The 16421-nt window shown below is 42.2% G+C and overlaps 1 protein-coding gene across 1 annotated transcript; it reads left to right on the top strand.

Moving 5' to 3' along the window:
- The first annotated feature begins 6074 nt into the window (after positions 1-6074).
- On the top strand, positions 6075-15116 carry LOC111225391 (thrombospondin-1-like). Its single transcript, XM_022750226.1, has 22 exons — positions 6075-6246; positions 6350-6433; positions 6756-7315; positions 7458-7536; positions 7672-7761; positions 7871-7980; positions 8274-8393; positions 8814-8910; positions 9013-9186; positions 9278-9454; positions 9541-9714; positions 9806-10086; positions 10173-10391; positions 10497-10604; positions 11028-11187; positions 11299-11417; positions 11860-12094; positions 12216-12443; positions 12540-12811; positions 12913-13010; positions 13126-13265; positions 13364-15116. The coding sequence occupies exons 2-22, from the start codon at positions 6370-6372 to the stop codon at positions 13372-13374; spliced, it is 3516 nt and encodes a 1171-aa protein (XP_022605947.1). The 5' UTR covers positions 6075-6246; positions 6350-6369; the 3' UTR covers positions 13375-15116.
- The last annotated feature ends 1305 nt before the right edge of the window (positions 15117-16421 follow it).

The raw sequence follows: 16421 nt of genomic DNA, 5'->3' as shown, positions 1-16421 counted from the left end.
TGCTTTTAACCAATACATTGACATTTTGGTAGATATTTGCTTTGCTGATATGGTTGTTATAACTTAGTGTAGGTTACACTATGGCAGACAAAGTTAGAAACTAATGTTAGCTAGTGAAAGTAAGCAACTAGCTGGTGAACGTTGTGGATCATTTTGTGGTTAAAGAGCCAGATATCTTTGATGGGAGTTTGTACAGACCAAAACAGAGCTTAAAAGGAGAGTGAATGTTGGATTTAGATTTGTTGGGTGCTCAGAAACATGAGTCCAAATGAATGCTAATATTGCTATGCGTTTGTATAAGTAGGCAACTGTTTGTTAACACATTAGCCATAAAATCTTTATATGCAGATAATCACCCTTTGTTCTATGACTATAGCCACAAAGTGTTCTTAAATAATATGACAACACAGCTGCTGCAAGTTTTCACTCTTTTTGACTTTTCTCAACTCCACTATTGTAAGTTTTTCTGTAATTTTCGCTTTCTCCAAAGAATACTGCCTCAGTGTTGTCCTAAGGTGGACTTTTTCTTGAAAATCAAGTCATAGACAAGTACTGTGTCAAACCATTTACAAAAGCTTTCCAAAAGTCATTATCCACTTGTGTGGTCATCAGGAACTCCAGTGTGATGGGCCTCAGTTCTTTTCACAAACCAAACACTCTCATGCCTCTTTCAGAAGACCTTTAACATTCCTGGGTACAGTTGTTACAGATGAGTGGCGTGTGGTCTGTCAGCTCATTAGTCAAAGGTGTGCATTTAGCTGCAGAAAAGTCACAGCACAGCAGCGAGCATTTACCGCCATCACTCACCAAACCTAAGGCGCTCTGTGCTTGTACAACTGGCATGCGAGGAGTAGCATGGATGACTTAGTGTCTGTCTGTAAACAGTAAGAGAAGACAAGCTTTCAGAGCGTCCATCCAACATAATCAGACTCTGACATCACTTGCCGGAATCGAGTAGACTCACTGCAACCAATTAATCATTTTCTTCCATGCGTATATCCAAAGATGAGCTAGCTAAATGCCACCGCAGGATCTAATCCCGCTCTGGTTTTTTGCTGCATAACAGGTTCCCTGAAACTGAAATCTAATTAATTTTTGCATATGCAGCTAAACGTCTACTGTATATGTCAAATACGACTGATTGATGGTGCATAAGAATAAGTGCAAAATATTGGAAAGTATTTTGCAACAATTAGATTTCACCACAGACAGAACAGGTTCTTATAATGCTGTTTCACAGAACATCATTTTTCGCCAAGCTAGGCCAGCTCCAAAGCCACCGGTAATATCCATATTTCCCTCTTTTATCCCTCCGAGGCCAGGCATGGATTACGATCAGTGATTTACAATGGCAGAGGGGTCCAAGTCATTTTAGTGTTTCAGCACGTGCCAAAGAAAAAACAGCTGAAAGAATTAGCTGAAAAAATTAGTTTAGTCTGGCAACACACTACCTTCAGTTCCTTTCACAGATGATATCTTTTGATTCCTGATTTTCCTCAGATAAGATGGTCCATTACTGTTACAAAAGCACGCTTCTCCCAGTATTCAGTGTTTCCCAGATTAGTAGAATAAATAGCCTGTAAAGTCACCCATAATGTAAACATCAAGATGATGCTCTAGCATTTTTTCCTCCTCCGTTTACTGAATGTCTAAGTCTAGTAACATGAATCAACAATTGTTCCCAAAATAAAAAATAATCGCTGACCAGCGGCTGCCCACTTTGTTTATCAGTGACTCATGATGTTCTGTGTGTGACTAGTAGCTTCATAGGCCTCCCACTAACTCTTTCCACTTTTTGTCTCAAGCTGTTGTAAATTTCTTTCCCCTAAATCATGACTTACACAAGCTTTTTCCCCCTGGACATGTTTTTTACTGATAGTGGTAGTAGAAGTGAAGAATGATGCGTTCAAGCAAGGCCTGTTTGCCACAAGAAAAAAAAAAGAAAAAAAGAAAGGTGTTACTACACAGCTTGTCTTTCATACACACCTCTTCCTTAATGAGATAAACAGATATTCTGCAGTTAAAAACCACAGCTGAAGGGAACAAGTGGAAACAGCGTTTGATGACTTATGATTACGATAGTCATTTTCAGGAGAAAGTTTAAACCTGTCAGTACATCAACACGGATTCGCTGCATCCAATAAAGTGCGCATCGCCAGATGTTGTTCCAAATCTGCGTGCTGTTTCTATGCAGTCATAGACATATTGACTGACAGTATTAAAATGGAAAAAACCAGCACTGGCTTCATTTGCTTAGAGTGAATAAATGAAAAAGTCAAACTTTTAATAGACCACAAAATTGCCCAAATGTACATTCCAGATGTTAGGATTTAGAAAAAATAATAATATAATTCTCTCATTTTCTATTATTTCAGCATAATCATTTTTAAATGGCATTTGCGCTTGTCACGAAGATAACGCACATTACAATTGTACAATACTCATTCACGATATAAAACAGCTGCAATCCTCACCACTAACACTGATCAAGCTTTGTTTTATTTCATTCCTTAAGCACTTCATTGCTCAAGCACTGGATGAACTCAATTTGACATGCACACACAACAAGTGGTATAAACAAGTGTTGAGATCAACAGAATCCTTGAAAACACAGTAAATCCTCTCTGACAGCTGTAAGCCCATGTTTGGTGGGTATTTATTCTTGTTATAATACCTGGTGATTGTCTCTCATGTAGCTGCGTCTAACCTTAAGCCTGCAGCGCAGTAATGTTGACCTGATCTTTTTCACCTGCCTGCTCAGACGCATGCCATTACTCATCACCTCTCCAATGTATATGCAGTTTAAGGTGGAGCTCTTGCTGTTGTTTTTGAGATTGTATTTGTTGCCATAGAGTTTTTTTTCCTTGGTATCCTGACTGTCTGCGTCATTTCATTTTTCTCTTGCTTATTTGGACTGCCAGTCTGTTGGCAACAGCCAGGGCTGGAGGCATTATGTTTCCGGGTTGTCCATATATATGTCTGTCTGTTCTACTCTTGTGAATGCGATATCTCAGTAATGGTTGAGGGAATTCCCTCAAATTTGACACAAACGTTCACTTGGACTTAAGAATGAACTGAATAGATTTTCGTGGTTATGGGTCAAGGGTCAAAGGTCAAGGTCATGTGACCTCACAAAATACGGTTTTGGCCTTGTGAATGCAATATCTCAGGAACTCCTTTCTGTCTGTAAATTATATGAAGTTATATGAAGTTACTACCAGCTGCTGCTTAGCTTAGTTTAGCTCCATGCAAACAACAGATATAATGAGCCATAGAGGTGCTGGTAGGCAGCTCCACCTACCAACCCCTCTAAAGCTCACTAATCAATAAGTTACATTTGTTGCTTTCAGGTTTCGTACTAAGCTAAGCTAACAGGTTGCAAATAAGTGTATTTTGAACTATTCCTTTAGGTCCTGATGTGTACACAAAGCTAATCCTTTATGCACGGAACTTTCCTTTCTGCAGGTGAGGTGTATTGATCTGTCTGCGTCACCATGGTAGCTATTGTTACTCATGCTAACCATATTATAAACAAACTGAGGCTTGTTTCAGTGCTCAAATAAACACAACTCTATGGAGAGGGTTTCTTGATAAAAACTGAACATAAAGCCTTTCATGAACTGGGCATGTAATCGTATGAAAATGTCAAAGATTATGACAGTAATGATACGGGAGCATAGACTATGAACTAATGTGCAGAAACAGAATATAAAGTAAGTTGAATATTTTCATTTGGAAGAAAAGAGCAGAGAAATTCAAATGAACTCCCCCACCCTCTGATGTTTCTATGTAAGCTCCCAGAGTTGGAAAAAAAAAACTCTATAGGGAATACACTCCGAGTAAACACTTCCTTTCTATGGGCCTGTTTCCGCTGTAGTTCTGGCTCAGTGTAGCGCGAGCCTGGCAAGTCTTGTCACCTCCAACACAGTCTTGTCAGTTACACCTCCCACACTGTGCGCTCACAGTCACGCCCACAGAGCTGTTCCCAGTAACACCTGCCTATGATATCTCCACAATTGATTTGCGGTGAAACCAGGGACTCTCATTCCAACGTCACCCCATTTCACAGATTTGTAGTAACTTTGCTATTGAATGTCAGTTTGAGTAGTGCAGCGTTATTACTGCCTTATCTCTTCCTGTAGGCTTATGTTTCACCGAGGTGAGCAGGACATGTTGTAAATCCTACATGTCACAGAAACGCCAGAGGCCATAAAAATCCTGTGAGTTCCTGTGGTATGTTTGAGGTATGTATGTGGTATGTACTATATCATTTGTCCATATATCTAACCTATTTTTAGACACCCCTCTATTTTAGAGTCATCACAGCATGAAGGCGCCTCTCTGCTCCGCTGTTTGTCCAGAAGACTTTCATCACTGTCACACACTCATTCCCTCTCCTCAACTGTCCTCTGAATCCACAAACTCTGCATGCTGGCAAGAGGCATGAGTCAAACAGTTACACATTTGAAAAAGGCCAAATGCTCCTCTGCTTCTCAGGAGTGATGTGAAACAAATCTCTTTCAAGACGGTTCTGTCTTTACTTGTGGTGGGGGTGTGGGAAAGAAGAGAGAGAGAGAGAGAGAGAGAGGAAAGAGGTCAGAGGTTAAATGCTCAGCCATAAACCTTAACATTCATCTCAGTTGTGATGTCATGATTTGGGAAGAATTTAGTCAAAATACTTGAGCAAATAATCTTACATCTCTTCAAAATGCCATTAAATACACTCCTCATCATCACCTGGTACAGGTAACCACATCCCCTCTCCCTGCTCCATTTTATTCTACTTTATTCTTCTACTCCACTACTCTACTGAACTTTTCTTTCTTCTTTTCTACCCCATTAATCTTGCGACCCTTTTGACGGGGCCCGACCCCTAGGGTTGAGAACCGCTGGACTAAACTTCCCAACTGTATATAAAATATTTCTAACCATCTCCAGCTCAGCCAGTTACAACAGTAAAATGCTGCACACTGATACACCAACAATCTAATGATGCAAAATATTAAATCATATCATGTATCAGATTATTATATCTGTCAGTTTTCTGCAGAGAAGGCACTTTTTACTTTTTGTATATTAAAAAGATTTTGTTGATAATACTTTACTTTTGAATAAGCGGGGTTTAGGATGCAGGACTTTCACCTCTAAGTTTTAGACTGTTACTGATACTTTGACTTAAGAAGAGGATTTGAGCACTTCTTCCACTGTTGGATCGTTGGAGTAAAATCTGTCCAAACAACAATAACTAGGAAGGAAAGTTTAAATCCACCATTTAATACACCTTATTCATGTATTATCTTCATTCATCCATTATCTTCTCCAAGCTACCTTTCAAGCTTAAATTGGACTTTCATGCATTCCTTTAAATACGTTTTTGCTTGTTTTTACACTTTATCTCGACAAAGAAACCCGCAGACAAGTATCCTCCTATTGCTCTTACTGTCCTGGGCCAGTTCACACTTACATTCATTACTCAATGAGTCCCCTGGCGGCCAGAGTTGTAACAGCAAAATGAAAAGTTCACCATAAACCAGTGAGTCTTCTGCTGTATGTCGTGAATATAAGATTGAATTAATACCTGACTGTAGGTTATGGAATATGATTTAATGTTTTATATGGCTTTTGAATCCGCCCATAACTGGTTTTGTACAATCAGTCTACTGAAGTAATTGACCTTCTTATTTTTGGATTATATTAAAAAAAAAAAAAAAGAAAAAGAAAAGAAAAGAAAAAGAAATCTATATATTTTCTAGAAGTAGACAATAAAGTAAAATTAAGACGATTTGACGAATAATTAAGCTTTTATTTGACCGGAAACGACCACATCTTGGCTATGGAGCGTGTATGAAATATTTGTCCGGTGATGGAAATTCAGCTCAGGAATGCATTTTTCCCCTCTCTCTCTGTGTGTGTGTGCGTCTCGGATATTACTGTGACTGGATGTGAGGTAAGAAAGCAAGTCCGTCCCTCTCTCCTGCTGCCATCCCATTGGTCCAGATGGGACCTCAGGAATGTCCTTAAACTGTTTAAATAGCTCTTGTGTTGGTGGGACAAGTCAGAAGAATAAGTGAAAGCATCGGAATAAATCCCGGACAGGAGCTCAGAGAGACTTTGCAACTCCACTCTAATGATCTTCTACAAGAGCTAAAGGAAGAGAAACGGGATAAATAATCTGACAAGCAAGGACTTTCCTTACTCTTTTTCTATCTGTTTTCGCAGGACCTTTTTTTTTCTTCTTTTTTAAAGGTTTGTAGACTTCTTTTATTATTATTGTTATTATTATTAACTGTTATTTATTGATGCTCAGATGCAGCCTTGATGTTTAACTCTGTTACTCTGGTTGCAATAGGAATCGTTTGAGATTTCAAGATGATGCTGTGTGGCATCTTTTTGCTGGTGATGCTTTGGAGTTGTGAAGGCGCAAGACTGGCAGGTGAGAATGGAAAATGTCTTTATATTAGTTTCCTTCTTTTTTTTCAACCTGTTAAAACTGTCTAAGTTCTCCCATGGAGTAAGTAATAATTCCTATAGGGATTTTAAGTGACTGTAGGTTTCAAGCTGTAGTAGTCGCATTGCAGATCACTATTATATTTCAATAATATTCTTATAAAAGAATTATTTTTGAAACGTTTTGCAGTTACTTTGATAGTTCTGGCTGATGTTTTATAGTTTCTTTGTTTTCCTGCATCTTCATGGACACTGTCATTATGAGAGAGAAAAAAATGACCGGTATCTATTCTTTCCTTTGACCGCAGAGAGTCGAGATGATAACAGTGTGTATGACTTATTTGATCTGGCCCGAGTCAACAAGAGACACCACGGAGTGAGTTTGGTGAAAGGCGCCGATCCCTACAGCCCCGCATACAAAGTCCTGAACGCAGACCTGATCCCCCCCGTCCCCGACAGCTCCTTCAGGGACCTCCTCGACTCCATCCAGACTGAGAGGGGCTTCCTCCTCCTGGTCAACCTGAAGCAGTTCAAGAAAACCAGAGGCAGCCTTTTGACCATCGAGAAGACTGACGGATCCGGACCCGTCTTCGAGATCATTTCCAACGGCAAGAATAACACCCTGGATGTGGTCTACTCCACCATGTACCAGCAGCAGAAAGTGTCCATCGAGGACGCGGACTTGGCCACTGGACACTGGAAGAACATCACGCTGTTCGTTCAGGATGACCGCGCGCAGCTTTTTGTCGGCTGTGAGGAGATCAACGTGTCAGAGCTGGACGTGCCCATCTACAAAGTGCTGTCCCAGGAGGTGGCAGACAGCGCCAGGCTCAGGATCGGAAAGGGATCTGTGAAGGACAGATTTATGGTAAGATCTATCGACTGAGATGCCAAAGATGATGACAAACAATATTTAGTGCACCATATTTTGTGCACACATAATGATTGATGTGAGAAAATATAAGTTTAATAGTTTGAAGTATCTCTAATTTGAATTTATCTTTCTTCAGGGAGTCCTCCAGAATGTGCGCTTTGTCTTTGGGACCACTCTTGATGCTATACTGAGAAATAAGGGATGCCAGAGCGGAGGTAAGTTTGAAAAATAGAATAAAATGTATCTGTTGCCAGTAACTGACAGGATCTTACTCAGGTGCAAAATCAGGAAGCGTGTATGAGGATGCCACATTGTCTTCATTTGTCTTCTCTCCTCTTTTCCCCCTGCAGCTACCTTAACTGATGTCATGACCTTGGACAACCCTGTCAACGGCTCCAGCCCTGCCATTAGGACTGATTACACCGGCCACAAAGCCAAAGGTGAGACCTCTCCTCCCAAAAGAGACAAGTTTGTGTCTCTGTTCTACTGCTCAGTTGTAAAACTTTAAGAGTTGAGGTAATTTATTGGATTCTTCTCTCCTGTATTCAGATCTGCAGTCTGTCTGTGGCTTCTCTTGTGAGGACATCGCCAGCATGTTTAAGGAGCTCAAGGGACTCGGTGTGATTGTTAAAAACCTGAAGAATGACCTCGAGAAAGTGGTAAGCTCTGATGGCCATCAGGTCCCCCCACCCCTCATTCCAGTTAACGCATTCCCAGTGCGTAGCCACTTGTCGCTGTAATGGCAGTCCCCGGCCAAGTTCTTAATGAGACCCATGTGAATACACAAATGTGTTTGGCTGCTGGTTGCATTTGCACTGCTTCACTAGAGTCAAGCAATGTCTTAATCACGGTGTCAGTCGCTGATTCATTTGTATTGGAACTTTGGCAAAGTGAAAGTTTTCCATCCTCCATCCTAAGCAACCCCCTTCTCTCCCTCTCTTTTTCCCCCCAGTCTGAGGCGAGCACAATCATGATACAGAACCTCAACAGCGGAGCTTGCTACCACAACGGCATCCAGTACAAGGACCAAGATGAATGGACCATGGACAGCTGCACTGAGTGCACCTGCCAGGTAAGCATCACCATACCTGCTGGAATACAACCTTTAGACAAGCCAGTAAGCAGCTGAAGGTAGACATAATTGTGTTTCCTGTATTCCTGAAGTCATAATAGTGTTTCTGTCAGCACCTCCCTTTATAACTGAGAGCCATCAACACTTCTTCTCTACTATCAACAAAGCAGCATGAGGAATTTTCCCCTCTAGCAACATTTAGTGAAGGGTGCTCATGTACTGTGTAATTGGTTAGGTGTTAGTGAGGATTATGTTTTCTATCAACACAGCAGGACTGTCATATCCCTGATAAAGATCACTCAGCTCGCAATTAGGTTTGGAACAGTACCAGCATAGCCAGTTTTTTTTCCTCTAGCAAGTCCAGTTAGCCATTCATTTAACTCATTATTCTTGTACTAATTTGACTGCTCTCTCCTCCAGAAATCTGTCACTTTGTGTCGCAAAATCTCCTGCCCTCTGATCCCATGCGCTAACGCCACCGTGCCCGATGGAGAGTGCTGCCCTCGCTGTGGAACACGTAAGTTTAATTTTCATAACTTCTATGATCGTCTTAATTTCTTTCTTGATATCTTTCCCTGGAAGTAACGATCCTCAAACTTCATATCTTCCCCCCCTACAGCGAGTGACTATGCCGAGGATGGATGGTCTCCCTGGTCTGAATGGACCCACTGTTCAGTGACTTGTGGCCGTGGCATCCAGCAGCGCGGACGCTCCTGTGACCGCATCAACAGCAACTGTGAGGGCACCTCTGTCCAGACCCGTGACTGCTACCCCCAGGAATGTGACAAACGCTGTAAGTTACTCAGTATTCTCGACACGACCATTGTGATGGTAAATATTCTCAGTTTGATCGTATGAATTAATTGGGTTTGTGTTGCTCACAGTCAAACAGGATGGTGGCTGGAGTCACTGGTCTCCCTGGTCATCGTGCTCTGTGACCTGTGGTGAGGGGGTCATCACCCGGATCCGCCTCTGCAACTCCCCCACACCCCAGATGGGTGGCAAGGACTGCCAGGGAGAAGGACGTCAAACTGAAATCTGCCAGAAGTCACCTTGTCCTAGTAAGCTCAATTTCAGCACCAAAGTATATGTGATGGCGTGTATGAATTCAGGGCAATATAATGATTTTTTTAAATGTACCCTTTAGTCAATGGAGGCTGGGGACCTTGGTCACCATGGGACACCTGCACTGTTACCTGTGGTGGAGGAATCCAGACCCGCAAACGTCTCTGCTCTGACCCCGTTCCCAAATACGGTGGAAAGGATTGCGTTGGTGATGCCACTATGTCTCATGTGTGCAACAAACAAGAATGTCCTGTTGGTAAGTATTTACACTTTAAAAAATATCAAAAAACTAAGGCATCACTCACAACAGATCACCCTATTTAAGTACGAATTCTTTCTCTCTACAGATGGTTGTCTGTCCAACCCATGCTTCCCTGGCGCTAAGTGCATCAGCTTCCCTGATGGCTCTTTCAGGTGTGGCAAGTGTCCGCTTGGCTATCGTGGAAATGGCGTCATCTGCAAAGACATTGATGAGTGTAAAGAGGTTCCTGATGCCTGCCACACTCATAACGCAGTCCATCGCTGTGAGAACACTCAGCCTGGTTACAACTGTCTGCCTTGCCCTGCACGTTTCTCCGGTCCTCAGCCCTTCGGAAGAGGAGTGGAACAGGCAACTGCTAAAAAACAGGTTTGAGTTATTACTTTCTCACTGTGTTTGTGGCCAGTAGGCTAGCTGCTTGCTTTTTTTTCCTAACCCTCTGTCATTTTCTTTAGGTTTGCACACCCCGCAACCCTTGCCAGGATGGTAGCCACAACTGCAATAAAAATGCAAACTGCATCTACTTAGGCGTCTACTCTGAGTCCATGTTCCGCTGCGAGTGCAGGCCAGGATATGCCGGTAATGGCCGTATCTGTGGAGAGGACACTGACCTGGATGGATGGCCCAACACTGACCTGCTGTGTGTGGAGAATGCTACCTACCACTGCAAGAAGGTAGCCAGACCCCACGTGGAGAGAAATACAAAAGGCCATTATTACCCATCTGCTCTCCATTACTGTGATGATTGCCTCCTTAACCACTCTTTTGTTCCTTCATAGGATAACTGTCCCAACCTTCCCAACTCTGGTCAGGAAGATCATGACAAAGATGGCCTGGGTGATGAATGTGACCATGATGATGACAATGATGGGATCCCCGATGATAGGGTGAGTCATTACAGCAGTTTTATTTAGCCCCAAACTGTGCCTTCCTCAGAGACCAGACATAGCAATCAGCTGTAGCCCTCCTTCCTCTGGGCAGGAGGAATGTGAAGTCTCCATGTTTGTGTGCTTTCAACAGAGAGCTAAAGTGAAAAACCAGTGGCATAGGAATAGTGTAATATAATTTCAGCATAAAGCCAGAATTGAGGAGGTGGCTTGTTGCCCATAATTCTTAGTGTGGATTTGGAAAGTTGGGCAAGAAAAATGCTGTGGTAAAAATTACCAGCTCTCATGCAGCGGAATTTCACATTCCAGCAGAAGCAAGGAAAAAAAAAAGCCTTTGAAAGAAAAGTTTTGTTCCTATACGTATCATTTATTTGAGTCGTGACCCATTTTAGTAACTGAATTGATATTTCTCTGCCAATTCAGGACAACTGTCCAAGAGAATACAACCCTGCCCAGTACGACGCAGACAGGGATGATATTGGCGACCGCTGTGACAACTGTGTGTTTGAGGCTAACACCGACCAAACCGACACTGACAACAATGGAGAGGGTGATGCCTGTGCTGTTGACATCGATGGCGATGGTAAGAGATCTCTCCAAATTTTATGCAAGAAGTCTTGCCTTTACTTATCTTTAAAAGGCATTGACACAGACAGTCCCTAAAGGCTAAGATGAGTATGTTTTCACTCAACAGGCATTCTGAATGAGAACGACAACTGCCCTTATGTTTACAATGTGGACCAGAGAGATACTGATAGAGATGGCGTGGGAGACCACTGTGACAACTGCCCTCTGGAGCACAACCCTGATCAGGTAACGTCAGATCTCACCTTTCGCCTTTCCATTACAGCTACTCTGACTGACGTAGTTTAATCTGTCATATAACTATGTAGAAGTTTCTGTGGGACACTGTATCAAGACCACAAACTGCTTTAATGTAAGACAGGAATGTGACAGCTTGAAGGAGAAACAATGCAAAGCTGCCTGTCCTCCTCTCTATTCATCCGCCTTTGGAAGAAATATGAATGTGTAATTCTGCTGAGGTGTAGGGACACTGGACACTTGTCTGAAGGGACATTGCTTGCATACCTGAAAACAAGGGGCTACATTTAAATCACGTCCAGAGTAGCACCTCTCATATCGAGGCTGGTGAAAAACAGTGAAGTGAGTTATTTGAAGTGAGGACAAGAGTCTTACAGTGTGAGAGCCGGTCTTTGGGAAAATCTCATCATAAAGGAATTCTGTTCTCTTGCAGATCGACTCTGACTCAGATCTCGTAGGAGACAAGTGCGACAACAACCAGGACATTGACGAGGACGGTCACCAGAACAACTTGGACAACTGTCCCTACATCCCCAACGCCAACCAGGCAGACCATGACAAAGATGGCAAGGGTGACGCCTGCGACCACGACGATGACAATGACGGCATTCCCGATGAAAAAGACAACTGTCGACTGGCTTATAACCCTGATCAAAAGGACTCTGATGGTGAGTCAGTTTTTCAGTGTGTCAAATGGGGTATAAATCATTGGACAAAATTTGTGTTTGTCTTTTAGAGAGTAGCTTCCTGTCTGTAATCACAATCTAAATATCTATATTTTTCTCTCAGGTGATGGCCGCGGTGACCTGTGCCAATACGATTTTGACCAAGACAATGTTTTGGACATCCATGACGTGTGTCCAGAGAACTTTGACATCAGCGAAACAGACTTCCGCAGATTCCAGATGGTTCCTCTGGACCCCAAGGGCACCTCTCAGATTGACCCCAACTGGGTGGTCCGGCATCAGGGCAAAGAGTTGGTGCAGACAGTCAACTGTGATCCCGGCATTGCTGTTGGTACGTAATAACCAGACAGTCATCTCACTACAAATACAAACACACACACAAAGTAGTATGTCAGCCGGTTGTGAACCATGTTTTCTCTTACTTTAGGGTTCGATGAGTTCAGTGCTGTGGATTTCAGTGGAACATTCTTCATCAACACGGACAGAGATGACGATTACGCCGGGTTCGTGTTTGGCTACCAGTCCAGCTCGCGCTTCTACACAGTCATGTGGAAACAGATCACACAGACCTACTGGTCCCACACACCCACAAGAGCTCAAGGCTACTCTGGCCTGTCAATCAAAGTGGTCAACTCCACCACCGGCCCCGGTGAGCATCTGAGGAACGCCCTGTGGCACACCGGAGACACCCCAGGACAGGTGAGCACAGATTCAGCGGCTTAGAGTTTGAGATGTAAGATACAAGTTAACACAATGTTTGACTGATTCTAATTTTAACCTTTACAATTCTTCCTTTCTAGGTGCGCACTCTGTGGCACGACCCTAAGAACATTGGCTGGAAGGACTTCACTGCCTACAGGTGGCACCTGACCCACAGACCCAAGACTGGACTTATTAGGTGAGCTGAAATCCTCAGAAGCATCTCATCTCAGAAGCTCTGTCACTCAATTACAAAAATGCACAGTGTATTTTCAAAATAGCAATGAGCTCATGTTTTATCTTTTCTTTTGCAGAGTGGTCATGTACGAAGGCAAGAGAATGATGGCCGATTCTGGAAACATCTTTGACAAGACGTACGCTGGTGGGCGACTAGGCTTGTATGTCTTCTCTCAGGAGATGGTTTACTTCTCAGACCTCAAATATGAATGCAGAGGTAAGCATATGAGAAATGTTTGACATTTTAAAAAAAAACACACTTTCATCACCTTAGATTTAGTTTGTAACATATTTTCTTTCCTTAATTTCTTTCAGATGATAAATAAAATGGTCCACAGAGCCTTCTGGAAGAAGTACCAGTCTGCTGGTATGAATATATAATATGAGACCTGGATCGATATCTTTGACTTTTTCCTTTGAGAAATGCACATTGGCGGAATGACGGGCAAGTGAGATAACGTGAGGTAAACTGACCTCAGGACTTAAAGCCAAATTGAAAGTTCAATGATGATTCTGCACCACTGCACCAAACTCAAATTGTGAGCGCAGCTCTGCTCAGAAGACATTGGCCCTCTCATCCTTGTTGCTCTGATCTGCATTGAAAGAGGGCCACATCTTATTGCTTTGCACACCTGAACTGTTGTCAGTTGGCGGTATTCCTCTGAGGATGAGGGACCAAAGAGTGTTTCATGTTTGGTTTTTTTTGGGGGGGGGGTTTTGAGCATTAATATACATCTGCTGTGGACTCAAAGATGCTTGTTTCAGTATGAAGAAAGCAGTAGGAGAACTTTCTTAGGCAGGGGTAAATATGCCCCTTGAAGGAACTGTTGAGGGACCACGGACAGTATGGACTGACTGTTACTATCAAAGAGCGTGAATGTTGTTTGTGTGTTTGTGCATGTGTTCCACCTAACAAGCATAGTTATGAAGACAACCAAGTCAAAATTGATTTTAAAATTCTTTTGATACACCGTCACCCCACATTCTGGCAGACCTGTATATATAAGGTCTTGTATTCAGCTGAGGCTTAGGGCTGGCCTAAAATATTCGTCTTCTCAGGAAAGAGCACTAGAAGAAACAAGGAGAGCACAAAATTCAGGACAGCACAGGGCCACAAAGCAGACACGCTGCACACTGCTTTGGAACAGTAATTATTAGCAAATATTATGTTAATATCTCTAATCTTTGCTGAAAGTGTCAAGGGACGTAAACAGCGAGGGCCAGTCTATATCCTGTCATTAGTTAACCATTGTTACGTACGGCTGTTTGTATTTACTTATTCATCATAGAGGCTTTAATTCTCGCTCATCTTTGCATCTTACTATCTTAAAATTTTGCAAGCAACCTATTCCAATTAACTGAAACCACAGTTATAGCATTACATCTGACCAAAACAGTGAAAAAGTGAAAGATAGGCATCACTTCCAGTATCTCCAAATATTCTGCTTCTGCACAGTGTGCATGCATGACTGGTGTGCCTGAGCTTGTGTGTACATTTCTGACGAGGGAAAATCAAAGGAAACCCTTTATGTACAAATATTACCTCATTAATTCTTTTTGTATTGAGGCCAGCAATACACAAGAATCACTTTTCTTAGCAACAGAGTATAAATTGGTTGGCTTCTTTTTTTTTAAAGCAAGACTTTAGTATCATTTATATGCTGTATATAAGATATTTTTGTAGCAAAAGAAGCCCAAACAGGAACGTAAAGGATTAGAGAAATGTTGTCTTGACTATGTTGTGCTATATGTATTTCCTGTGCATTTTTGGATAAATTATTATGTTTGTTTTATGTTGAGGTTATTTCATTTGTGTAGATATATGCTATTTAAATAATTTATCTAGAGGCGTAGCCTCATATTGGAAGCGTTTCTGTCTGTATAAACTTATTTGCACACTGACATGAGGATGTCTTTGTTATTTTGGTTTTTGTATGTGTCTTTTTTTAATTATTAGTGAAGCTTTTCAATAAACTTTGTACTATAGTTTCTACCCAAAGTGCTGTTTATACTCCTACCTGTTATTTTGTAATGTCAAGTGAACAATAAACACTTCAGGAAAAAAGTATCTTGGTTGATTGTTGTCTTTTTGGGCAAACAAGGATAAATAGTCAAGTGGATTGTTCAAGACCTAAGCCTCTTCCTCAGTGATTTTTGGACCTCATATAGACTTTTACTGAGGTCTTCTCAATAGAAAAGCAAAGGGAGGCGAGGCATGCTTTGTCAAGCAACTGGAATCCATTAGTTGAGTCTAGTGAAGCCTCGGAAAAAGGGAGTATCCTCGGGAGTCAACAGCAGGAAAACTCAACATGAAGTATAACCCAGTTAAACAGCACATCTATACAGATCTGATTACACATTACACAGGCATCTCCTTACACCTTCAAAAGACGGCACTCCACGTGAGAGGTAGACATAAGGAGTTTTGCACGATTCTCTGGGGCTGTGAACTTTAAGTTATGGCTGTGGTTTACTGTATCGCCAGTAAGAATGTGCATTGAAATTCCAGTTTTCATAAAAATGTCTGAATCAAACTTGTCAAAATAGATTCAGTAGACATAGCCTAGGTCTGCAGCTCGCTGTAATGCTGCAAGACCCTGCACCAGCATATATCATCCGCAAACAGAATTCACACTGCTCATTTAGAAGGAGATGTTATCTAAAGCACCAGTGAGGGTCACTCCAGAAAACCTAGACACTCTCAGTATGCCGCTGGTCTCTTTACATTAGAAGTGACCACATTCTTAGCATGCTGAGCTCACTGTGTTTCCATTACCCCAAATGAGCAGTATATCTGTCCTTCTGAAATATGTTGCGCAATTGCAGAGATGGTATTTGTAAAATAAGCATTAATGTATGAATGAAAATATTACAAATATATGGAATTAGTATAAAACTAAAGTCTAATCAGTGCGGTCTGAAAAGTGATTGCGTGTGCTCTTCTCAGACTTGTGCTGAGGCGTCTGTTTAGATTCCTGGACAGATAGTGCAGCAGCTTTCACTGATAGTAGGCCTCTCATCAGGATTTGACCTTGGAGGGCTCACCTGGCTGACGTGTTTTCAGTCCAGAGGAATGTGAGATAATTCCCGTCGGTTAGACGGGGTCAGAATGTGTGGGTGAGGTGAAGAGTGAGACGAATAGGCCCGTAGGTGTCCAGTGCCAGTTGAGAGGCAAGGCAGGACCTCTGTGCTGAGGTCAGCCAGGTGCAGACCAGCTACTCCCACTGTGTAAGCAGCAGCAAATAGGAACCATGTCAACAGCTTCCACAAATCTCCAAAACAAACCAAACGGGATAATTCTCAAAGATGGCCATCTTTTGTAAGCGGAATCCTGTTAAATGAAAATAAGTCTCGAAAGAGGTCACGCAGGCTC

The sequence above is a fragment of the Seriola dumerili genome, unplaced genomic scaffold (genome assembly GCF_002260705.1).
Source record: "Seriola dumerili isolate Sdu_G_001 unplaced genomic scaffold, Sdu_1.0 BDQW01000149.1, whole genome shotgun sequence".
Classification (NCBI taxonomy): Eukaryota; Metazoa; Chordata; class Actinopteri; order Carangiformes; family Carangidae; genus Seriola; species Seriola dumerili.
The sequence above is the reverse complement of the archived record's forward strand: the minus strand, read 5'-3'. Positions and strand labels throughout refer to the sequence as shown.